Genomic DNA, 26,563 nt, shown 5'->3' on the forward strand with positions numbered 1-26,563 from the left:
CTTTCTCTAGAACTATACCACTCAGCTAACCTGTACGTTTCGGACCCAAACTCCTTAAACAAACTTAAAAGTTACATTCCAGCCATGTGGAACTGTCTAGTGTTCCCCCAGCCCCTACCCCCCCACCAGCTTTCTGCATCCTTCTCTGACACTGCGCATGGCTGACCCTCTGTCTTGTCTGTCTGGGACCATCTACTCATCTTTCAGAATCAATTCAAGGGCCAGTTCCTCCTTGAAGACTTATACCTTCCACACCCGCCGTCCAACAACTCCTCCATCCTTTGTACCTGGAGTCAGACCGTGGCTTTAAATCCCTTCTCTGCCACTCACCGGCTCTGTGACTTTGGGAAGTTACCTCCCTGTGCCTCAGTTTCCCCATCTGCAAAACAGGACTAACAGGAGTCCTGTAAGGTTGTTGTATTAAAAAAAGACTCCCGGCAAAGAGCACAGCTGCGTACCTGGCACACAGGAAGTGCTCAGTGATGTTAGCTAGCATTACGTGCGTCACTGTACCCGGACAGATTTCTCTCCCGGCACATTTTTTTTCTTTCTCCCCTACCAGGCAGTGATCTCCTTAAGGGTGTCGGAGACCTGGCACAAGAGTGGTGTCTTATAGATGCTTGTGGAATGAACAGTGAATAATGGGCGAAGGGGATCTGGGGGGAACTGATGAGGCGCCGCGGGCAGGTCTCATTGACTTGGACTTGCGCCGATGCCTCTTCAAGGGCACCTGGCCTTCCTGTGCCCTCTTCAAGGAATACCAGGGACAGCAGGGCCTACTGCTGTGTCCAGCAAACATGGTAAAGGACATGTTCCTGAAATCCCACCCCCTTCTCCCCTCTCTCGTTCCCTCACCAGAATGCACTGATTGAGGGGCACCGTCACATCCACGTTAGGAAATGACTCCCTCTCCAGGAGACGGCGGGCACGTTTTGTGAAACACACTACCCGGTTTCCGGGATGCCTAACAGCCACTCACTCGGCAGGTCCGTTCCCAGCCCTGGCCCCAGCCCAGATAACTACCACAGGGACACTCGGTCAGTAAGCCCTGGCCTCCCAGAGGTCACCGAGGCGGCCTGCAGAGGAAGTGAGGCCACACCTGGTCAGGGCATCATCTCTGCTCGGCCACCTCCAGCCTCTGCTCCTCGGGGACCAGCGAACCAGCCATTGGCCTCCAAGCACCGTGCACCTCCGGCCTTGATGTGCTGGGATGTGCCCGAGGGAACGCAGGCAGTTTGACAACTCAAATCAAATGACAACGGCTGTTCTGCGGTCACTTCGAAAGCATCAGGTCACCAGAGTCCCCAGCAGAGTGCTGCCCGGCGCACCAGCATCATCATCTGTGTTCACAAGCTCTGGAGCTGGGCTGCTGTGCTTCGCAGGCTCCTTCCTCCAAACAGGGGAGCCGCCTTGGCGGGCTTTGCACATTCCCTGAGGGCAGGCTGCCCTGAGAGTGATTCGGAATTTCCTGGGAATAAATGAACTTGTTCTGGCGAAGCTAGGTGATTATAATTGCTTACCTTCTGTGTTGCTTAATTTCGTTTCATGAAAGACGCTTATTGAAATTTCAGATGTCTGGAGTATTTAAAATCTCCATTCCTCCTTTCCAAAGCAGGACACATTGATTCTTAAAATTCTTCTACTGATTTAGAAGGCCTTGCATTAATATTTGTCAACATAAAACGTCTCACCTCTTCTGCAGATACTGGGCATAGTTACTGAAGTTCATTAACTCTATGGAATCGACACTTCACCTGACTTTCTGAGGGTTGAGACAAAGGCTGAGTTCCTCAGAAGGATGGGGGAGCTCCAGGTTTTAAGGCAGTTTTATAAATAAATGGTTTTTCTGACTGCTCAACTGTCTTACAAAAGTAGGTAATAAGAGTACCAGGGAAATCTTAGATTCTGCTTCTGAAATGAAGAAGTAACTTTTGTTTCTCCTTCTTAGCGACCACTGACCAGGCCAGGTCTCCTCATGGAAGCCTGTGTGTCCTGGATTTGGCTTCTGAGTTTGAGAATCTGCTCAGCCATGATTTGCCAAGGGGCTCACAGCTGCCCGGAGGGGTTGCTGATGGGAGGTTGGCTTCTATCCTGACCGTCTTCCCGAGACCCATGGGTTCTTCCCTGGGCTCTCACGGGCCTTGCACATCCCTCCATGTCAGCACGCCTCACTGGAGCTGTAGCCGGCCTTGCCCATCAGCCTGTGAGCACCCCCCTAGGAAGAAGGCCAGGTCTCCACGATGAAGGTCCAGCACCTGGCACACAGCCAGGAAGACAGAACAGGCTCAGTAATTGTCCTGAAGCAATCAATAGATGAATAAGTGATGGAGTGAGTGGAGGCAAGAAAGGCAAACGGCCACTGAACCAGGATGCACAAGCCGGGGAAATCAAGTGGTGTTGGGAGGACCAGGGTGAGAGAAGACAGCCAGATGCCATGCTGCTCTAAGTGGTTTCAGTATGAGGAATAATGATGGACACCCAGCAGGTGCTCAATAAATATGACAGTGAATACTAACTGGGTACTTGCTGTCCCGGGCTCTGGGCTAAACCCTTTACGTGGATCGTCTTACTTAATCCTCCGGTTAAACCATACCAGGAACTGATATTACTTTTGGCGAAGTACGTTAAGGACCCAGTGAGAGACGCTGACTCCCCCGTCAAGGAAGGAAAGACACGACCCAATTCCTACCAATATCATCATTCTATGAAATAGTGCCATTTGCAGCACCATGGATGGACCTAGAGATCATCATAGTAAGTGAAGTAAGTCAAACAGAAAGACAAATATCACAGGATGTCACTTATTTGTGGAATCTAAAAAAAAAAGGTACAAATGAACTTATTTACAAAACAGATTCCCAGACATAGAAAACAAACTTATGGTTACCAAAGGGGAAGGGGGGAGGGATAAATTAGAAGTTTGGGATTAACAGATCCACACTATTGTATATAAAATAGATAAACAACAAGGACCTACTGTATATTACAGGCAGCTATATTCAATATCTTGTAATAATCTATAAACAAGAATCTGGAAAAGAATATATATGTGTGCATATACATATATATATGAATCACTTTGCTGTACACCTGAAAGTAACACAACATTGTAAATCAACTATACTTCAATACAAAAATTTAAAAAAAAAAACCTATCATTCTACTTTCTTACTAGAAAGGCAGCAGTTTTGCCATGAGACACATAGATTCTAGAGTTCAAGTCCTGGTTCTGCCACTTGGGGACTTAAAGCTGGGTGACTGACTTTACTTATACCATCTGTGCCAGCTCTCTTGTGGGGAAGGTACTGGTGGACGTGGGCCATTGTGACATCCAGCTACATCAGGACGTGTACATATAGCAGAGCCTGCAGCTACCGCTACTTCAGATGGTAGCCTTGGAAACGCTACTCTCTATTGCCCCAAACCATACACGGTTCCCTGTGTCATTCCCCCTCTGCAGGTGTGATGTCCTCACTCTTCGTGGGCTGGAAGCAGAGAACTGCAGATGTGGGGACCAGTGGGCCTTGTTGACCCCAGGGTGAAGGCCACAGTTTCACTGATGACAATAAGAGCAACTGGGGGCGGGGTGCGGGAAATTCAGCCTTTATTTCTCTGTGTTAAACGCAGCTAAAAGATGTAATAAAGGATCTGTCCAAGATCTCAGCAGAGAGTTAGCGACCAAGTCTAGGATAGACTCCAAAGTCCCAGATTCCTATGTGAGGTCAGCTGAGGGTACGTAGTGTGGAAATTCTTGATCCGCCTAAGGAGAGGCATGTTCAGATGGTTTAAACTAAATCTCTCCTGGTTCCTGACAAGAAGAAATGCCCAGCAGTGTAGGGCATCCTTCTGAATTCCTGTGGCTGGAATGGCACTGCAGACCCTCACTTGCCCAGACATTGCTACCCACTCCCACTGTGCCAGGAGCCCCACGGGGGAGCAGTTCTTAATGCAGAGCCTGGAGGTTTAGGAGAACGTAGCCTCGGCTACCTTGGCTGGGAACACTCCCCTCTGGATCCACCCTCCTGGGCAGACTCTGGTTTTCCTCTGAGCAGGAACCAGGGGGCTGTTTAGTGGAGAACGCCCTGGCTCAGGGCTGCCAAAGGGGCGGGCATGCTGGGGGTGAGGCGGTGGGAAGTGAAGCTGACTCTGGCTTTTGCCACGTCTCGACGGGGCTCTGGGGCATCTAAACTGAATAGAAAGAGACTCTTCTCGCTCACCCAAGAAGGGGACACTGCCATCCTCGTGGTTAATCTTTTCAGAGGCTCCTGGCCCAGTAGCCCAGGCAGCCAATTGCTCCAAGACCTGGCTCCCAACTAACTCTCTCTCCCATTTCTCCTGGCAACTCCCTTCATGTCCCAGCATCAACAGACTGCTTGGAATTCCATCCCCTAACTTCTGCTCCCTCTGATGGAAATGTCCTTCCTCCTCCTTTCTCTGGTTTAACTTTATTCATTCTTTCATACACTACACAGGCATTATCTCTTCCATGAAGCCTTCTCTGACTGATTCTTCTGAGATGTCTATCTTGTATTCCCATAATTTCATCTGGAAACTTCTATCATGGTATTCACCATTTTGCATATAATGTTCTGGCTTTATGGGTCTGACTCTCGTAGGAGGACGTTTCTTGATAACAGGTGCAACGACTTTTGTCTTTGAATCTTCAGCGTCTTGCCCAGTGTCCGGCACATTGCAGTGAGGGCATGACTTGGAAACATTTGTCCAAATTATTCTTCACTTACAGAGGAGGAAGTCCGGCCAGGACATTTCAGCATTTCAATGTATGCAAACATGATTGTACTTAGAGGATTGTGAATACAAAACAAAATTCACAAACCTGCACTTAAGGATAAAGAAACAATAGCATAAACATTATGATGGGGTCGGGCCCTGGAGAAGTGGTCTGCTACATCACAGTGGTGAAGGAAGCCAGCAACTCAGAGGCAAAGGAATGTGGACTGTGGCCACTGCCTTCGTGTTGACTCTGGAAGACAATGCTTGCTTTATGAAGGAAACCATATCCTCTACTTGCAATGTGATGACTGCCAGTCCACACTAAAAACCAGTGTGATATATGTTACCCTGTTAGACCAAATACGGAGGCTGTAAGCGTTATGTGGGCAGAGAGTTTTGCCTAACATTTAATTTTTTTTAAATAAAAATTCACTTTATATCCAAACCAGAAAATCTGTTACATGTTACACAGAAAGTCCCTAAGAAGCCTTAGAAATAAATGTCTGTGTTATAGCACCAAGGTGAATTTCTTCAAGGGACTCTCTCTGGAGGGCACACCGAGCCTCCTCATAGGTGACTGGTCCCTGGGTACAGACACAGAGGCTGTGAACTCAACAAAAGCACATTGGAAACTTGAAACAATCAGAAGGGACATAGTGCCAAAGCATTTTATGAAAGAGACATTGCTAGCCTGTGAATAATTTATTCCAGGAGTCAGACAAACATAGAGAAGAAGAACACTGACAAAGTCTAGGTTTGATGCTTTTTGTTAATTAAACCCAATCATCTGTTGATCACACACACACACACACACACACACACACACACACACACTGTGGTATAAGACATACATATTGTGTTACTATTCACAATTGTCAAGACAAGGAAACAACCTAAATGTCCATCAACATTTGCAAATGTTGATGTGGTCCACGCATGCAATGGAATGTTACGCAGCCATAAAAAAGAATGAAATAATGTCATTTGCAGCAACACGGATGGAACTAGAGATTATCATACTAAGTGAAGTCAGTCAGAAAAAGACAAATACCATACGATATCACTTATACGTGAAATCTAAACTATGACATAAATGAATTTTGTTTCTACGAAACAGAAACAGACTCACAGACATAGAGAACAGACTTGTGGTTACCAAGGGTGGGGGAGGGGTGGAGTGGGAGTTTGGGATTAGCAGATGCAAACTATTATATACAGGATGGATAAACAACAAGGTCCTACTGTATAACACAGGAAACTATATTCAATTCCTGTGATAAACCATAATGGCAAAGAATATGAAAAAGAATGTATATATATGTATAACTGAATCACTTTGCTGTATAGTAGAAATTAACACAACATTGTAAATCAACTATACTTGAATAAAATAAATTTAAAAAGATATACGTATTGTGATATATTACCTCATTTTAATTCCTTGGCTCAAGATATATATAAACCTCTAAATTCAAACTCAACAGGAAATATAATCAACCCATTGGTCTTACCCTGAGGTAGTTGAGGGTGAAATTTGTTAGCCCCATCCTGGTGATGTTTTTGGACAGCTGATCCAGGACCTGAGGATCTTGTGCCTAAACAGGAAAAAAATCATATAGTTTAGCCCTGTAAGATGGTACCAACAAAGTCCTCGACTGTGCTACAGCTGCTAAGAAACACAATCTGCACCTTGTCAATTTTTCTCAGAGGGGCAGGCTGCTGGAGATAATTTAATTCACATTTTGAAGACACTTGCATATAACACTTAAGGACACTTTTGGATCAGTGGTGCAAGACCCATCGCCAGGGAGAATCAAACTGAGTCAGATGGGAGAAACGACTTTACCTCCTCTGTGAGAGGCCCTGTGTCTTCAGGAGGAGGGTCATTAAGTCCAGCCAGGACACCTCCGAGGTCCCTGGCACTGCCGCCCCCCTGCCCCGAGGGAAGGTGTGGGCTGGATCTAGCAGAGCCATGCTTTAGGACTGGCCTCTGCTGCGTGTTGTGACAGTGTTGTTTTCAACAGCTTGGAGCTGAGGACTAAATGTGAAAACTTTGCAACTGCCGTGAAATATACACATATATTAAAAAATTCTAACTCTCCTCCCCATTAAGCGAAGGCTAGAAATAGATGTCTTCAACAATTTTCATCCTGCAGGACTGCAAGGGTATGCATAATATTTTCCAAAGTATCAGCCACAGAAAAAAAAGATGTGATGTTTTGTGGGCCACCCCCAATGTTCCGTTTGACCAGAAAAAAATGAAAATTCTTTCTGGATTCCAACGTAAAGTGTCTCTTAGTTGATGCTCTTTCTTTCTGTTTGTCTTTTCTTCTTTTTTAATTGATATAAACTGTTGCTAAACAGAGGAAGTCTTAGTAAACATCCCTTTGTCTCCACATCTGCATTCATGAGACCATCTAGGTTATACCAACACCTTAATTTATTCTTTTTTCTTTTACTTTAATTTTCCTCACAGTGATACAACCAACTGGCTTTGTGTATATAAATAAAATGCAGGAGAAACAGTCAGAGCTTGTCACTTTTCATGTCAATTTCTGGAAAGGGGATCCTCTGTGGACATGGAGCTGGTGTTTATTGAAGCCTTTCCAGGTTCCAGGAAGAGCTGGTTCTGTAGCGACGCATCAAATAGTTGTGGTCGACCTCAAGGAGCTCACATTGCAGTTGGAAGACAGGACGATAATAAACCCATGGAAGGACATTTTTGCTTTCATCATGGCCATTGTTGCTGATAGCCAATCACCAATACTCGCAGAGGTCCTACTATGTGCCAGGCACTGGCCTAAGTGCTTATGTGCATTAACTCTTAATTTTCAAACCAGTCCTCTGAGGCAGGCTCTATTACTATACCCATTTTATAGATGAGGGACTGGAAGAACAGAGATGTCATGCCACTTGCCCAAGGTCACACAGGAACAGGGATTCAAACCCGTGTGTTCTCAGGCCCAGGCTCCTGACCACTACTCTACGCTGCTGCTTCTCTGTCTATTTTGAGACTAATAAGAATGGCTATTCCAGACTGCTTCAAGGAGAGAGGGGAATGTGAACTGGGCTTTGAAAACTGAGGAGGACTTGGGCATGGATGGGCAAAAAGAATGTAGCACTCAAGTGTACAGCACTCAAGTGTACAGCAGAAAGCACAGGGTCGATGGAAAGGGTAGAGATTGGACAAACCAGATGGGAGGAGGGTGTTGAGGACAAAAGCCTGGGGAGACAGCCTGTGTATGGACAGTGGGGAGACAGACAGCTTATCAGCCTGGGTGTTAGAGTCAGAACCTGCTGAATCGAAACCTTGATTTGTCCCTTTTGGGCTGAAAAGCATTGGACAACTTATTCAACCTATCTGAGCCTCCATTTCCTTACTTCGAAAATAGGAGTAATAACAATTGACCTCTTCGAGTTACTGTAGGGACTAAATATAAGGTGTCCAAAATGCTTAGCACAGGCCCTGCGTATCAAACACCCAGTAAACGCTCACTACTGTGACTGTATTCTCTTTTCATTGTACAGGGTCTTAAAAATCAGGCTCATTCAGTCTGATTTTGTTCCAAAGCATTTTCGCAGAAGCTGATGCATCGCGCATTCTGGAAGAGGGATTTATTTAATTTGATGCTATGTGACTCCTTCTTAAGGGACTGACCTGATGAGTTCCTACCAAGTCTTACCTTTAAAAATCTCTCTAGATTGCCATCAAATCCACCCTTGCATCTCATTTGTGCTCAATAAACTTGTTGTGATTTATGGCCAAATGCGACCAAGAGGACCCCAGGTGATCTGCTGCTTCCCAGCGCTGTGGTTAGGAAGGGCATGGACACGGATCTGAGGTATGTGAGCCCCAGGTCTTGTCGGATGGTTCTAATCAAAACTGGAAACTGTTTTTCTTACTCTCTGTTCTATTTCTTTGCCCATGTATACGTAACAGGTTTATTAGCCCAGGCAGAGCAGTACTTGATAATGACTGCATGGAATTTAAGAAAAGTACAAACTGTTCATTGAGGTAACCTCAATTTGGAGTTTAAAGTAATAAATTATTTTTTAAAAAGGCTCACAGTGCACCAAACTTGGGGGAAAAACTCATAATTTAGAGTTAATTACCTAAAGTGTGAAGACTCTGGGAGTTCTTTCACGGTGAGAAAGCGGGGCTTCTCCTTTTTGAGTAAAATGAGGGGATGAAAGGAAGTAGTAAAATAGAAATTAAGTTACTTACATGCATGGCAAGAATGCTTCTCGGGACTAACTCTCTGTATTGTCTAATGGTAAAGTGCCATGTCTTTATTCTCATGAGATCATCAAAGGTGAACTCCAAGGTCAGTCTGCCTTCTGTACACACCTGGAAGCAACAAACAACGGACTCAGTGGTTAGGTACTTTGTGATCACCACATTTCTGTAACTCACAGGTCAGCCACTCAGCGTGGTCTCCCTGACTCCCCTTGGGCGGTGCTGGATCTTGACAAAAATGTGACACGGGTGATGTATCCAAGGAGAACAAGACAGGTGTAAGATCTGGAATCAGTGGGGTCAAAAGACAGCACAGCTGCTCACTAGCCATGAGCTAAAGGTAACTCGACTACTTACTACTGAAACTCCAGGAGCCCCCATTTCTTCACTTATAAATATACAGACAAAACCCATCTTATAGCAATGATATGTCAAAAACTCCTGGCACACAGTGTGTCCCCCACAAAATTGGTACTCTTTCACCTCCTTTTTTCTCCATTTTCATTATGCTTCTACCATAGGAGTTTGAACTCTGTTCTAATCTTGGTTATGCTACTCTGGGAGAAAGTATCTAATAAAAGTATCCCTGCTTACGTATGAGTTTCTACAAGGTTGCCCAACCAGAGAAAGTTTTCACTTCCAAAGAGAAAAGCCAGAGGGCAACGCTTAACCCAAGGCTGTGGGTATCAGTTAGTGACACGTGGAAAAGAGAGGCACATTTAGAATATATTCCTTGAATCACATCCTATCAGCCATGACAAATTCTGCTTGCATAAAGGGCCAGGCTTTGGGGGAGCCAAATTAATTTAAGAAAAATATATATTATTAATGAGACAGGGTTTCTGAGGCTCAGGAACCCCTTGATAGAGTGATCAGTGACAGGGTAGCATTTTTATCTTCTTTTGAAAGTCAGATGATTTTAGGCATGTAGTTCTTATTTTATTTGCCTTTCTTTTCACTGTTAATGACTTGGAAATGAAAGAAAATGCTGGGTAGTCTCATGGCACTCATTCTATCTCAACTATATAAGGTAGGAAGTGGAGGCATAATATTGGTTCAGTTGTAATTAAACAATTACAGCTCATTATTCAGTCCATGTTTACCTTAGAGAAGCAGCAGAAAATAACGGATGGAGGCTTTGGCATCAGAAAGTCCTAAATCCAAATCCTGACTCTATTTTTCACTTATTTTGCAACTTTGGGAAAAACAAATAAATTCCTTAAGTTTCAGTTTCCTCATCTGTAAAATGAGGATAATAATATCCTTAGGTAGGACTGTTGGGAAAGTATATTAAATGAAATTGTGTATATAGATTGCCTAGTACTGTACCTGCCAGTAAATGATAGTTTAAAGATGAAAGACATGTAACCAAAGAACACAGAACCCTAGACCACAGGTTGTTATAATGTCTTATCTGAGATCTGCGGGGGTGGGGGGCGGGGGGGTTTGAGCAGTGTCTCAGGGCCTTTGCTGGGAAAAACTTAGCCTCCACCTGGATGCTGAGATTCCCACTCACTTTCTAGACTCAACCAGAACAGCTTCAGTTTTATCTGTTTTAAATATTGGACTTCTGATCAAGCCTTTTCGAAGAAAGATTTCTTAGACCGAGAAAAGAACAAAACTTTGGAAATCACTGCACTACACATTAAAAAAAGCAATCAACTGAATAGGGAAAATGATCATTTCTAAAACTATAGTCCATGAAGATAATTAGCAATTTATATCAACCTTTTATGAAATATTAATAATCACTTCCTTCTTTGGGAATTTAATACAAAAAGCCACCATTTATTGAGTTGCAACTATGTCCTAGGCACTGGGTTAGGTGATTTCTATTGTCTCTAATTTAAGGTAATATTTTCTTTAAACAAGGGAAATACCAGTGCAGGAGAATTAGTAATGTGTGGATAGGGCACCACTTAAGAAAGATGCTAATAACGTCTGCCATCTTCATTTTATCAAAGGTCTCAGAAGCACTGTCAGATAATTATTGATAACCTGGGTGAAGACCTCTAACTCAGAGCCAATTAGCAGAATCTGTGGGTAATTTCAGGTATTGGGCTCTTTGCCCCAGAACTCCTTGGCTGAGTTGTCTTCAGAGCCTCGTTTTTGGCAACTTTGCCATGAGAGTCGAGCACAGTGAAATTGGGGAAGACTTCAGCGTCCCCACCTCACTCCTCTAGAGCCTCATCAGCATCAGAATTAATTTAACAAGGTTTTCAAAAGAGCTGCATGGAGATTAAGACACGCAATTCCCCCTGGAGTGTTAACATGACAGAAGCCACCTGCAGTGGAGGCTTTCACAAAGGGGAGGTAACTGCGGCCAGACATTGACAGAGAAATGTATTGACAATACAGGACAGGGAAGGGATATTTGGATGCTACAATCCTTTTCTTTTAAAGAGGGAGGATTATTGGCTGTTTAAACAAATATTAGCCCAGTTAAATGTCATCCTTTTTTATTATCTAATCTGTTTGTTTTGTGTTTATGAACCATAAACCCAAGGCAGAGAGTGGTTTCGGTTTACTTCTACTGGAATAGAATTTCATAAAGGGAAGGCCTGGATGGAGTTCGTCTGATGAATTACTCAATTGGAGCAGCTCTAAGGTCAAGTTAAACTGTGTTTTTTGTTTACTGTGACATAGCAAACCAGCTGAGGACTCTTCATGCAGCCAAACTGCTGTGGGCCTACAAAAGGGAACATCTCAACAGCCTAGGACTCCTCCTTTCTCAGCCAAAACCAAGGAATCATCTTTATCCAAGGCATAGGATGTGCAAAAGAGGAATCCTCAGAACTGAATCTAAGTTGATTGTGTTGGGTGTTTTCTTTAAGGGAAATTAAATGACTGACTTCCTTGCATGAAAAGATGGAAGAGAATTTGGTCACTGCTAGTCTTCCCCAAGTAATTCTATCCACAGCCTCCACCCAAGCCCTATGCAGTCTCTCCAACCCCTGCTCCCATCATGGAGGTTAAAGGAAACTGAAGGCTTTGTGATTTATTTTATATGCAACAACCAGCAAATGGAATAGAGGCACTTAAGAAAAAAATATATATGTATATATTCCTTGTTTGGAAATTGTAAAAAAAAAAAATGAGCATAACTTATGAAGGCGAATTAATGTTTTCTCTTTTCAGAAAAATTCTGTGCATTCCTTGTAATCAATACAATTAATGTAGCTTTTATCTAAAGTTGGCCTTTTTTAAAAAAAGCTGCCTTTCACTTGGAATCCAAAATCAAAAGGGTCCCCAATTAAGAAAACATTTTCTGTTGTGCTGAATTCATGTTACCGTACTGTGAGCTCTGACATTTTGTTTCTGTGGTAACCAAAATCAGCTGATTAGTTGGCATGGCAACAGAAAAGATGTAATCCCAGCAGACACACTCTAATCAATGCCCCCAGCACAGATGGTCTCTGGAGGATCAACAAGAAAGAGGCTGGCAGGCGTTCAGCGGATCACGTGCTAGCTTGAGACTAGGCCAGGAACAAGAGAACTAAAAAAGAACATTTCTCAAACTAACCGGTAGCTTTTTAACCCTTTTCTTTCTTTGACTAATTGTAAAGCAATACTGACCATGTAGTTGTATAATAAAATGATTCTCATGTAGCTTTTATGAAATACAATGTACTTTTTAGGTGGGGATGTTCATTTAATTTTCTTGGCCTTTATGCTTTGAACAGCATGCATGGACTAGTGTTTTTAGATTAACCGTTGCAAAAAGCTCATTGTGTTTTACTTTGAGCTGCTGCATATGTAAATGCATATGTCAATAGATATATATATATATATATATTAGAGCAATACAATCATTGATATTACAGTAATTTGGTTAGAGTCAGGATAAGAGCGTAAATGTATAAATCCTGGAGTATAACATGGTAACATGGTGTACAGGCTAAGGTAAGAATGATGAACTAACTGTCAAAGACATGAATGAGGATTCATATTGGAAAACTGGTTGGTATTTCCATGGTACTTTTCTGCAGTAGTAACTAATTTCATAATCAATAATTGAGATCAGAAAAAAGCATAAACCTATGTTTACAGAAGTGATAAGGTGTCCAGTAAAGGCTATAATTATGGTTCCAGTGTGTGAGCCCCCAAAATAACCCCATATGTACCCCAGAGAGGAGTTCTTTCACTATCTGAATTCACACCCTCAAATACAGTTCAAGGGGTCTTTGACTCTGAAAATCTTGGTGACTGCCCTTCTGATTATTAAGCCTTGTTTCCAGTTTGATTGGAAATTGAATACAGAAAAGAAAGGCTTCATAATGTGTGTTTAAAAACTCTAATTACATATTTATCCATAATCTATAATGTTCCTAGGATCAGGAAATTGCAAAACATGCACTATGGTCCTGAAGAATATTAAATATTACTGCTGATTAGGACTGCAGCTGATTTTTGATTCACCAAGTTGACCACATTTTCATAAAAGCAACTAAGAAATGCTGGGTCAAATGCTATTTGGAGAATTAGAGCTTATTGATATTCTAAGTTAGAACAATGTGATAGTGCCTCACATAACGTGCTAAGGGATGCCATGTACTAATAGCAGGCGCCCCTTCAAAAAATTCCAAACTGTTTTGCTTTGTGATACTGAAATGTCATTAGCCCCCTGTTTTCTACTAAATAGCCATATTATTTGATGACTTATTTTTAATTAATATAAGAACAAAAGAAAAATTGGAAAGATTCTTTGGGTAGTATAATAATCACCAAGGAGCAAAAAAAAAAAATAAAATAAAAGAGAAAAAAAAATGAATGCTTTGGAATTTTCTAAAAATAAATGTGCATAATTAGCATCTGGACGAAGTCCACACAGCTAAGCTCCATTTCCCAGAAAGGGATATTTTTCTCCACAGTATAGAAATATTCATTACAAGAGTTGGCAAATGTATGCTGTGGAGTAGAGTCAGATGGGTGATCTAAATAATTAAAGCTTGAGACCAAGAGAGCTGAGTTCAGGAGATTGTCCCGCCTGGGAGGTGAGTACCATCTGAGAGGGGAGTGCTCCAGGACAGGGCAAAATGCAACAGAGGAAAACCTTAGTTTCTTAATTTGAATGAAAAAAGCACTTTATCAAGTCATCGAAAGAACTGGATTCTTTTTGATTTAAAACCAGTCCAGAATGTACAGCACTATATCTTCGGAACAACTGACGGTGCTCATTTCTGAAAAAGTTTTGGTCTGAGAAAGAAAGAAATTGAGGAAATAGATGAAAGCGCTATTTCAACATGCATTTTTATTTTCAGCGGCTACAGGCTTTGGAAGTAGCTCCTTCATTATGGGAAAGTTTTATTTACATATCACGGATTTCTTTTTTCCCTGAAAGCATAAGGAATTGGTGTGTTTTTCTTGAATGACCTAAAAGTAACAGTAAGCCTACACAAACGATAATGAAGCAACAGGAAAAAGGCTTTCTCTGCAGTGCTCAGGCTTTGTAATGCTACAAATGGCTCAGGTATCCACAAGGTGATGTAAATGTTTTGTATCTCCGAAAATAGGTGAGCCACAGACAGAGTAAACCATCATCTAGGTGATCATTCCTTTCCACACAGCAAAACGCTCTTTCCAGCATGGACTTTCACATGCAGTGGGAACTTTCCTCTCTGCTCAAATGTTAAAAAGGAAGAAAGGGAAAAAACCCATCTCCTCTTCCACATTTAAAATGTCTATTGACAAAAATCAAGATACCATAAACTCAATGGCATTTAATGATTTGCTTTTGCATTTTATAAGCATTTCCTTTGCTTATAAGCATTTCCTTTGTTTTTTTTACTCCCTCGTGGGCACCGGAAAGGTTAAATCGCACCAAAATCAAAGAATACTTTAAATAATAAACATTTTATAGCTACTCTTTCCACAAAATGGTGCATAAGTAACAAACACATCTTCAGTTTTATAATTGGGCTTCTGCAATTAACCCTGATAATCCAACTTCTCTTAACTATAAAGAGTGGGTTGTCATTTGTGTTTCAACTAAAAGAGATAGCTGCTATCGTAGATATTACAAATTAGTTTCACATTGAATCTTAGTCAAAATGCAATGAACTAGTGTTCATTAAAATAAACTTCCGTTCGCCAGATTCTTTGACTAAATATTTATTCTTACTAATTTTTCTCCTTGGGAGAAGATATAAGGGGATTGTCTATAGTGTTCCATTTACATTTTTATGTTTTTGTGTTCGTTAAAGATTATGGCTAGTTGAGCTGTGGTTTGTTGATTTTTTTCCCCTGCTTGTTCATATTTGAATTTAGCTTTAAAAATTGTTTAATTTTAGTAACACAACACAAATACTGACCGCACAGTAACAGGAGAGTGTTCTTTTAGTTGTAGAAGACCCTTAGTATAAAAACCAAAATTCTATGTAATATACAACATCATGGGCTATAGTGAACAATACCTAGTATCTTTCAAGTATTATATATTTGAAAGATACTAAGAGAGTGGATCTTAAAAGTCTTCATCACAAGAACTGTAACTATGTGTAGTGATGGATGTTAACTAAACTTATTGTAGTAATCATCTCACAATATATACATATATCGAATCATTATTTCATATACTTAAAACTAATACACTGTTAAATGTCAATTATATCTCAATTTTTAAAAAACACCAAAATTCTAATTTAGCAGCCTAAGTTTGATAGGCAGCCAAAACTCTCTTCTCTTAGTCTTGAGGGTCTATCATGTTTGACTTGCCTGGGATCTGTATCACATGCACACACCTTAGAACAGGGTTCACCATAGGGTCTTGCCATGTTACAAACAAAAACGATGACCTCACAGTGCTGAAAGCGTCTGAGATGTGAGAAGTCAGGTTAAAGTTCCAGAAGACAACCATAATTACTATGCTTCAATGCACCCAAAGAAGAACAAGGCTTGTTGCCGAGCCTGCCCTGTACCTTGGTAAACATGGGCTTCCCGTGCTGGGTGACCATCGCACACTGGTCGCAGTCCACCGTGATGGATGAGTTGTGGTAGGATTCTTTTGAGTGTTTGAGAATGTAATACAGGTCAGTCACTCCTCCTTCAAACACAGTGCTAAAGTAACGGGGGATGAGGGTCCTGCCGATAGCTGGGAGAGAAACAACAGAGAAATAAACCATTAACAAGAATATCCAGATGGTCTCACATGCCCCACACCATTGCCAGACTTCCAACTGGATACAAGTCATGCCAGGAGGCAAATTTCTCTTTATTACCCACCATGTTCCTTCTGGGCTGCAGTTAATAAAATAAAATCCCTAATATTCAGGAAACATTTATACAGTCATCTTTCCAGATTCAGTGTCCATCAAAAGTCAGTAATGTAAGAGTTAATACTTTAAACGTAAGGGGGGCAAATGTACTGACTACTTTGGACCTCATGTGTATTCTCTAAGTTAAAATATTTTCAAAAAATAAAACATATCCAATTCACCTGAATTTTTCAATGGATTGTTTGCAGACCAGTTACCCAATCATGTTTTATTATTGGTAGTAGTAGTCATAATGCTATAAATTTTGATAATGTAATGCTTTGCGGTATGTGAAGTATTTTGGCCTTCACTCATTGGATCTTTAGCACAACCCCAAGAGAATGGGGGACTGAGACCCAAAAAGGTTATTACAAAAGAAAAAGTTTTTAGGAACGTTTCAAAGTCACATGATTTATAAGTAGATAACTGGGGTCTCTAACTTCAAATCTGCAAACACCCAACCACTAAAACACTTTCCAACACTATGTCTCAAATTGCTTTAATGAAGGGAAATCTTTAAAAATCGATCTGTATCTGTATGTACAAAGAGATCCATACCTATGTAAGTGCTGATTACTCTCTCCGCTTCTGGAGTTGAATAAAATATCTTTCCAGAATAAAAGGGCCATTTTCAGAGAACTTGATACCTTCCACTTGGTCTAAATTGGTCTCTTTCATTCCACGTGTCCTGTCCTGCCCCATTTTAGTTTGAGCGATTGGTAAGTAGCTGGGTCCCTCTGATATATGACGCTTAGAAACAGCTAACAAGCCCGTGCTTTAGCAGAGATTTTAAATCCTCTTACACTGAAAATCCCAACTCATAATATCAGGAATTTTGCCTATGTGCAGATTTTGAGGCAAAGTACTAAAGCACTCTCAAGCGATTGAAGGTTTTTAATAAATCTCTTACGTTCACTATATAAGGCTTCCTGAAAGACAAAAATAATACTGAAGATAAATAAATTACGCAAGAGAGCTTTAGTAGGAAAAACCATGCAATTTTCACTTGAATGTTTAAAAATATTTAATTTCATTTTAAAAGCATCAGTATTTATCCATTTTGTATGGATCTATCTCTCTTTTGTACATGGATTTTCAAAAAAAAAAAAAACTATAAAAAGAATATCCTGCCAAACTGCTTTCTGAAGTGATCTCTAAAGAATCCCGATGTGGATGACGAGTCTCTGAATAATTTATATAGTTGTTATTGCTTCATATTTACTGCAGTGAAATCAATCAACAAGTGTGTGCTAAATATTCCAGGATCTTTGGCAATTTCAGCCTAAATAATCCTTATACATACATTTTCTAAACACTGTCTAATCCCCAACAGTGCATGTTTATTTGTTAAATATAAAATTCAGGTAAGAGTAATCTGAGTCCATCATATCCTTAAACATATGCATAGCTGATATATTATAAAGAAAACTTTGTTAATGCAAAAAACCTTATTGTACTTTGCTAAACAGCTAAGATTAATTAAATGCATTTCAAATATTCTAACTTAAAACTAATTACCATAAATCAGCTCTAGTAATTTGACATTTGGGGATCTATACTGTGGAAAATAAACACAAACCATAAAAACATACACGTAGGGTGAAAATATTTTACTACAATATCCAAGGAATTGTCACATTAAAAAGGTTATTGCAAATAAACATCATTGGATTAGCCTACATTATAGTTTATTCATGAATCCTGCACAATTTCTTTTTAGTAGTGTTTGCTCTATGATATCATTATTTTCATTCATAGTTTAAGAAAAGTCAAATGGGAAAAAAGTTCGTTAATTCCTTAACTTTAAATTTTTAATCACGTCTCCAACTCCAGGAAATGTACAAGCTGTACAGTCAATAGACGTAGAGGGAAATTCAGCTTTGCTTCATGGAATGCTTTCTAGCACTGAGGGAAATGATTGTTATGGATACCTGAGGTTTGTTTTCAGTCCTGTTTCCTTTGTGGGACTGCCTGTACCATTTTTTTGGAAACGGATGGTCTTACTTGGACCATCACTCACAAAGCTCTGTTATCCACTGTGGTAGACTGCTACTCTGATGGCCCCAACCAGCCACAACAATGGAATTCATGATCTGTGTATGTAGTCTCCTCTTTTCAAATCTGGACTGGGCCCTACGATCTGCTTTAATTAACAGAATGTAGTGCAAGTGACCTTGTGTCTATTGGGGCCAAAACTTAAGAAGGCCTAGAAGCTTCCACTTTGTGCTTGGGGGAAAACCCCATTGCTATGTACAAAGTCCAACTATTCTAAAACTGACATCCTGTGAGACGCCCAACCTAGCCATGTGGAGCAGCCACATGAAGGGGAACTGTGTTCTCCAGACAACAACCCCAGCTGAGCATCCAGCCAACAGCCAGCACCAGCTTGCATGAGTGAAGCCATTTTGGAAGTGGATCCTTGAGCCCCAAATGAGGTGCCTCAAGCTGGTTTCACACAGATCAGAAATGAGCTGCCTTCCACAGACTTTGCCCAAATTGCAGAATCATGAGTAAATAAAAGCAGTGTTTGTATTTTAAGCCAATAAGTCTTGGGGCATTTTTAAGTGTAGCAATGGATAACCATAGCACACTTTCAACCTCCTACACTACAGAGATGGGCAAATTAGAATCCTTTCCTGAAAGAAAGAGGGCAGTTTTGCCACTAAAAGCATGTGAATTGTAGAAATGCTGAAGCTTGCATATAGAGGAAAGCAGATCAGAGAGACCAAGAGTCTTTGTGGACTGATTTGGGCCTTGTCTCAGCTGGGAGTGAAGCCTACTCAATCCCTTGGAGGTCCCACTTATGAGAGATATACCATCCCCCTCCTTTTTTTGCTTGAGTGTGTGATTTGCAAACAGAAGAATCCTGATTAATGTTGTCCTGTTCCAGCATGGAATGGAGGCGTGAACACACATAAAATAAGGAGGAAGTGATGAGAGAAAGGTGTTGTCAGAGACTATTAGTTTTTTATTGTTGCTGTAACAAATTACTACAAACTTAGTGGCTTAAAATCTACCTATCATCTATCTATCTATCTATCTATCTATCTATCTATCTATCTATCTATCTATCATCTATCATTTATTTGCCTTATAGTTTGACAATCTGACATGGGTCTTGCTGGGCCAAAATCAAGGTGTCAGCAGGGTTGCATTTCTCTGTACAGGCTCAATTTTCTTGCTTTTCTAGCACCTACAGGCTGTCTCTACTCCTTTGCTGTGACCCCCTCCTCCATCTTCAAAGTCAGCAATGGTGGATGGAATCCTCATGGCCTCACTTTCACTTCCTCTTCTGCCTCCCTTTTCAGCTTTTAAGGACCCTTGTGATTGTACCGGGCCCACCCAAATAATCCAAGATAATCTCCCAACTCAAGGTCTTTCATTTAATTGAATCTGCAAAGTTCCTTTTGCCATGTAAGGTAACATATTCATAGGTACCAGGGATTCAGGCTGGACATCTCTGGGAGGCTATTATTCTGTCTACCATAAAGATTATCTTTAAAGAGCTTCTGTTCTGCAAGGGAGTATAGTCAAAAATACAACACACACACACACACACACACACACACACACACACACGGTGCAACATATAGATAATGTACAGTGAATGGGACAAACAACCAAAAAAAAAAAAATTGCATGTGCTTGAGGAAATCCCTCTAGCTCATTCACTGATCTCTTCTATAAACATTCACTGAACCCAGAGTAGGTGTAAAGCTCTTTGGCAAGTGCTGGAAACACAAAGATAGATTTTTGTCCTTGTCTTTATACCTCATTTCTAATAACAAAATATCTAAGTATTTACAATGCAATGTGAAAATAGTTAAAGTTAAAAATAGGTTTATGATTTTGAACTCTTTGCCATTTTCTTCTGAATCCTGAATTCGATATACAATTTTATTATTTTTGAAGCACCAAGAAGATTAAAATGTCCTTTTAATAAATTGTGCAACCACACTGCACAGCCTAATTTAAATGACTTTAAATCAGTGAACATTTCAGATTAGACCCCATGGTCTCCTGACTCATCAGCCACACCAGTTCTAGATCTATTTAAGTTTTATACTGTCACACTCATAAGCTCACCTAAGCTTTACATTTATACTTTAGTCCTTGGAACTAAAAATAATTTGAATATTGATATGTATAAATCTACACTGTGCCTCCACGAAAGGGATCGTATCTCTCAAATATACTTGAAAAGAGATTAAGATTCTAATAGGTTATTAAATTGATTCTATTTTTCTAACACATTTAGGTCAATGCTCCAAAAATTGGAAAGGGAAAGTATGGCGAGTAAGAGAGCATGGGAAGATTTGCTGTGATATTAGGTGAGTGGAATACGGTAATGTTATTTATCCGTGTGTTTATGAAACAGAAAAGAAAATCACAGATTAAATTATTCAGGAGCCTGAAATGTGTATAAAGAATGCTTAAATAATGCTCTACTGTGTAGGTAAACATGATTAGTCCTGAATAGCTAACACTTTATCCTTAGCTAATTTGGATGTTGAGCTCTGAATTCCAGTTCCTTGGGAAGTTTTTCATTTTTGTTCTGTCTTGTCCTCAAGCACCGGCACGGCTCCCCAGAAGTTCTTGCATAGAGCTGATGGCGCTATGGAGGCAGGATCTAGCTTCTATCTCTTCTTGTAGGTGTTACTTGTAGATATTAAGGTATCTACAGGATACTTGTAGATATTAGCTGATTTCTTCCCCCATTTAGAAACCAGATGGATTCATTGGGAACTCTTAATCACTGAGACGATATAAACTACTGTGCATCTGCCTATTGTCTCTATCAATAATTATGAAACTTTTTCTTAAACTCTTAAGGGTGTTTATAAGGAATTCACATGAAAGAAATTGCAAGAAGAAAATGATCATATGGGAAAATGTTCAAACTAGTAATCAAAGCACGATACATATTAAAATAATAATAAAAAGACTAAAACATAAACCTGATGAGGTTGTGGTAAAACAAGCATCCTCACATACTTCTAGGGAAATCAATGTAACAATTGCTCCTTGTCTGGAGAATCTCTGACTCTCTGGTAGTTTATTAGGTGTGACTCTAAGCTCTTGGTAAACACTCTTGCCAAACTGCCGTTCTGATGTTCAGATCTTAAGCGCTCTGAAGTTCTCCAAGACCTTTGAGAAACCACTGTCCGATGTTAAGACATTTGATTTGAGGCCATCACTTATATTCTAAATGCCTGTAATTTCATCTTTCAAAGAAAATTCACTTCAAAAAAAATGTAAGAGGTTGAGGACCCCAATTAAAATGGGGAATAAGAAGAATGCTTATAACTAACAATATATTAGTACCACTTAACTCTTGACAATTATTTAACTAAAGATTTTCTACCTCATTGGAAAGAGAAAACCATATAACCACACAACGCATTTGTGCTTTTAATTAGGCAAAGTCAATTATAATAAAACAAGTGGTAACTCTGATTTTTAAACGATTTTTCATAAACAAGATACTGGATAAACTGGCTGCCTAAGACTGAGTAGTTTTAGTTTTATACAGTTGTTCTAAAGCTGCAGTACCTCAGAAATCCAAAAGGAAATTCTACTACTGAAATACCACTGCATAATAAATAAAAAATTCTACTACATAATAAACACGAAGATTCATTCAACTTTAGACTCGCCTGTATTCAGAAATTAGTAAACGCATTATGCTAGCATGTAAATGGAAATGCGCCTAGTAGTGAAATAAACAATATTGATGTTTCCACTTATTATGAATAGCCATTATAAATAGTCAAAACAATGGAAATAAGACATGCTTGAACTTTGATAGGGGTGATACAGGTTGAAGGCAGATCCCTTTGTCTCAATGAAGGGAAAACAAGCCAAATTCATTTTACTTCCATAAATTAACATTATTTCATTCTAACATACCTTTTACTTCTCTTCTCAAGCAAAGCAGTCTGATTTAAGTATCTTTTTTCTTGCTATTTCAAAGATTCTTTCATTCAGTATATGTTTATTAAGTACCTGCTACGGGGCCTGCCTTTGTTTTAGGTGATGGAGATAAATAGCAGACAAGTGGGAAGACAGAGAATAAAGCTGGCAGTGAAGGAAGGTAGTCTAGTTTAGACTGGCTGGTGTGCAAGGCTGCAGTGGGGAGGTGTTGATGGAGCTGAGTCTGGACTGAATGGGCCATGTGAGCATCTGGCAGTGGAAAGGTCCAGGCCCAGGGACCAGCAAGGACAAAGGCCTTAAGAGAGGAATAAGCTAGAATTGAAGGTGCTTGGCGTGTGCTAGTATGAGACAGCAGGCAACGTGGAAGGACCACAGGCAAGGAGAGTGAGGTGACAGATGAGCTCAGAGAAGGAGGTGGGGTCAAATTATCTGAAGTCTTCTCGGCCATGGCGAAGGGCTGACATGTCAATCTTAGTGCAATGAGATAGCACTGGAAGGCGTCAGCCAGAGATGTGATCAGATGGACCTACTCTGTTTTTAAATGTATCATGATCTGATGAAGGTACTGTTTTTAAAAGTGTCATCCATCTGTCAACATGGTTCCAAAACGCCACAAAATTTTTTGATCCTCCCAGAAATCTAATAGGAATTTTTCTTCCATTTTCTACCAAAAGACTTCTGCCACACCACCTCACATATGTGCTGGAGAAACGACGATGACTGTGATAAACCCCATCCCGCTCTTAGGGAGCTTCTGATCAAGCAATTGTTAGAGCTATTAATTCATTAATTAAGGACAAATGAGATGTGTGTCATGGTTTGTTCTTGGAAACACTGTTTATCTATCGCCTGACACACATTTAGGACCCGTACATATTTGCCGAATGAATGGGTGCAGTCCATGAATGGATTTATGTGTTCCAAGTTCCAAGAACTTACTTGTAATCCTTACTTCATTTCCTTTCATTTAATTCAACCAGTGCCTTGGCATAATCAGATAATTTTGGATCCCGATTTTTTCAGCTCTACCACAGGGTGTTTCTGTCACTTGTGTGCCTCTCATGAGGGGCAAAGTTTCTTTATCCCTTTATCCAAAGCACTGATAATAACATTCTGCAGGTGAGGTCCACAGCCATGGCTGGACCTCTTACCATGAATCAGTACCCTCTAAGTATGAAATTGAAATCCTTTACTGACTTTCACAATAAGTCCATGCTCTAGTTACTGATGCCTCATGGACATGGTGCAGGGTTGATGGGGAGAGAGTGAGGTGTCAGAGAAAGACCTAAGCTAAAGGATGAAAAGACATCAATCAGACACAGGGGACCAGGGGGAAGAGAGTAGTCCTGGCTCAGGGGACAGACAGCACGTGTCAAGGAGCATATGTGCGTTTCCCATGATTTGGGCGGCTGCTTTCGTCAGATCTTAAATATTTATACCTTAGAAGAGCTTGTCTGGATGAACTACTCCATTACATAATGTTCTCTCATTCCTTCCTTATGACAGTACAATATTCTTTTAGTTATCCAAACTTTATAATGTAGTTTAAATCCGGTAGATTTATTTCTGCCCTCACTATTATTTTTATTTCAACATTTTCATAATTATACTGTTTGTTCTTCAAGATGAACCTTAAGATAATTTTGTCAAGTCCCCCCGTCCCTCCCCACCCCACAAGAAAAATTGGAAGGAGGTTGGTTTAAATTAAATTGAATTTGCTAAAAAAGGGTTGACATCTTTAAAATACCCAATCCTCCCGTACAGGAACATGAAATGTTTGTCCACTTGTTTAAGTCTTTATCTCTACCTCAAAATCATTCTGTAGCTTTCCATAGGTAAATAGCTAACAATGCTTGAATATTTTAGTTATGCTGAATGGTTAATATAATTTTTTTCATTATATTTCTATTTGGAACACTGACACTTACTTGAACACTCCTACTATTTTAATAATTCTTTAGAAGATATTTTTTGAGTTTTCTAGGTGAAGAAATCCATGTATTTCCTTCTTTCAAATATATTTATACCATTAATTTCTCATCTTATTACACTAGTTAGAACAGCTCTTTGAGAAAAAAAAGTGTTAAATAATGAGGAAAGTAGTAGGCTTTCTTTTTTTTTTCCCCTAATTTTTTTGAGAATTTCCTCTAGGATTAGGGAAGTACTATATGCTGATTTGAGATCTGATCATATTACTTATTACAGAAAGAAAAACAAATTCTTTTTCTACATCTTGTTTTTATGATTTTGTCCTTTTTAATCCTGATGGATGTTTAATTTGATCAAATGTCTTCTCACTATTGAGTTGATTGTCTAAGTTCCTTTAGAAAGCTATCTACTAACATATTTTCAATTATTGAATAATTTTATACTCGGTATAAACCTTTCTCTTGTGCACACATGCACACATATATTTTTTAATAAATTTTTGCATCAATTCAACTTATGATTTCACTAATTTCCTTAACAAATACCCATGAAAGCAGTGCTCTATATGAGGCACTAGCCTAGCTACTAAATTAGAATGATAGAGCCAGAGAAGACCTCAGGTCTAGTCCAGTGACTCCCATAGCATTTTCTAATCCCAATGGGTCTCTGAAAATCTCAAAATGCAACCCTAGCTAGTTCCATATTTCAAAAATACTATTAAAAAAGGAATATGTTTAGCATGTTTCTCTGATTTGAGTAGGAATGAATTTAACTCATGGTGATACTGATTAGCTCCTGATTAGTGATTATGAATAACACTTAACATATGTGGGAAAAATATATTACAAAACACTAACAATTATTTAATAAATGTAATAAGGTTATTATTCATGATTATATTCCACATCCTCATTTTACAGCAGAAAAATCTGATGACTAGAGAAGAAAGCTGCGTAGCTACTTGGGGCCAGGATGAGGTAAAGTAGAATCATTATTGTTTTTCTTTTTTTTTGCGGTACGCGGGCCTCTCACTGTTGTGGCCTCTCCCGTTGCAGAGCACAGGCTCCGGACGCGCAGGCTCAGTGGCCATGACTCACGGGCCCAGCCGCTCCGCGGCATGTGGGATCCTCCCGGACCGGGGCACGAACCCGTGTCCCCTGCATCGGCAGGCGGACTCTCAACCACTGCGCCACCAGGGAAGCCCTGATTATTGTTTTTAAGCAACCAATCTTTGTTTATTTCTATGCCTGAATTTAATTTTTATTAACTTTTTAATTACATAAGTAATACACATGCAAAAAATTAATACAGTACTGCTGCAGAGACTCACTAACTGTTCACTAGATCTGATTTCTTTTTCTAGGCCTAGAGTAGACCTCATTTCTTAAACTGCCTTTCAGTTGGGTGCTGCCTTGTGATGGAGTTGTAACCAATGCCCAATGGACGTTCTCATTGTTTTCATTTTTTTTCCACCAAGTAGACATCAAGACATATTCAACTTTCAGAAATGACGAGTAAAATCATTCTACATGTAATTGGCAAGCTCTTTCCCACCTCTAACAGCCAGATATTGAAGACCCAGCAAAGGATTCCATGGACCCCCACCCGCCATGGGTGGAGTAGCCAGGAGATGGGAGGAGCCTGGATTACCACCAGGAGGAGAGCTGCCACATACTGGGAAAACCCATCTGGACTTTTGAGATATCGAGCTTTGTTTGTTGAAGAAGCTAGGGTTAACTAATACAATTATTAGGAGTCTAAAGTTTCCCTGACAACCCTGTACCCACCAATGTCAGTGGCTTCACCCCTCCCCAGGTCACCTTTGTTATCAGTATGTTATGTAGCCTTGTAAATATTTAAATTATACATTTATCTCCATTTATATGTCCACATAGATAACACATATCATTTTATGTGCATGCTTTTTGTTTTGTTCTATTTGTTTTACATAAAAGTTATACAATAAATCTATCTATATGGAACTTGTCTTTTTTCACTCAATAATACATCTTTGAGTTCTAAGACTAAGACATCTAATTGATTAGATTAGATGATTAGGCATTGCTTGATTTTAATCACTGGATTGTATTCCAGAATACAGCTGTTTCGCTCATTATGTAAACATTCCCTTGTTGAGGGGCATAGACAGTGTTTTTCAACTTTTTCCAAAAGGACAGACACTGAAAAGGAAAAAAAAGTATGTTTTATTTAACTAAGTACCAGTAATCACCCTTCACATGCTGTGATCAATTTACTCCCCCACCTGCCCTGATAGTACATGTTTTACCCACAACTTCACCAGCAATGAACAGTGTTAACTTTTGCATTTTTTGCCATTTAGATCACAAAGTGTGTCCCTTACAAAGTGGCAGCCCTAAAGTATGCAAAACTTTCTCGACATGTAGATGATGAAATTAAGTAATTAATTACAGACTTCCAGCTCATGGGGGTTACTGCTCCAGGTGAACCATCCACA

General features: G+C 40.1%; 1 protein-coding gene and 1 long non-coding RNA gene across 11 annotated transcripts in view; one reads left to right on the forward strand and one right to left on the reverse strand.

Moving 5' to 3' along the window:
* The window catches only part of LDB2 (LIM domain binding 2), a 381,671-nt gene that overhangs the window by 65,114 nt on the left and 289,994 nt on the right, over window positions 1-26,563 (reverse strand). For 9 of the 10 annotated variants that reach the window (XM_019928441.3, XM_019928442.3, XM_019928439.3 and 6 more), the window contains exons 3-5: window positions 15,889-16,061; window positions 8,960-9,082; window positions 6,246-6,329 (exon numbers count right to left, since the gene is read on the reverse strand). In XM_019928441.3, the coding sequence (XP_019784000.1) occupies window positions 6,246-6,329; window positions 8,960-9,082; window positions 15,889-16,061 (380 nt within the window). The remainder of the gene's footprint in view (window positions 1-6,245; window positions 6,330-8,959; window positions 9,083-15,888; window positions 16,062-26,563) is intronic. The other variant, XM_073805089.1, reaches the window with a different exon arrangement.
* On the forward strand, window positions 13,833-26,059 carry LOC141278761 (uncharacterized). The gene is made up of 4 exons (XR_012331944.1): window positions 13,833-13,965; window positions 20,483-20,555; window positions 25,008-25,064; window positions 25,143-26,059. It is a non-coding gene; the product is annotated as an uncharacterized lncRNA (long non-coding RNA).

Source organism: Tursiops truncatus, chromosome 5, assembly GCF_011762595.2.
Source record: "Tursiops truncatus isolate mTurTru1 chromosome 5, mTurTru1.mat.Y, whole genome shotgun sequence".
Lineage (NCBI taxonomy): Eukaryota > Metazoa > Chordata > Mammalia > Artiodactyla > Delphinidae > Tursiops > Tursiops truncatus.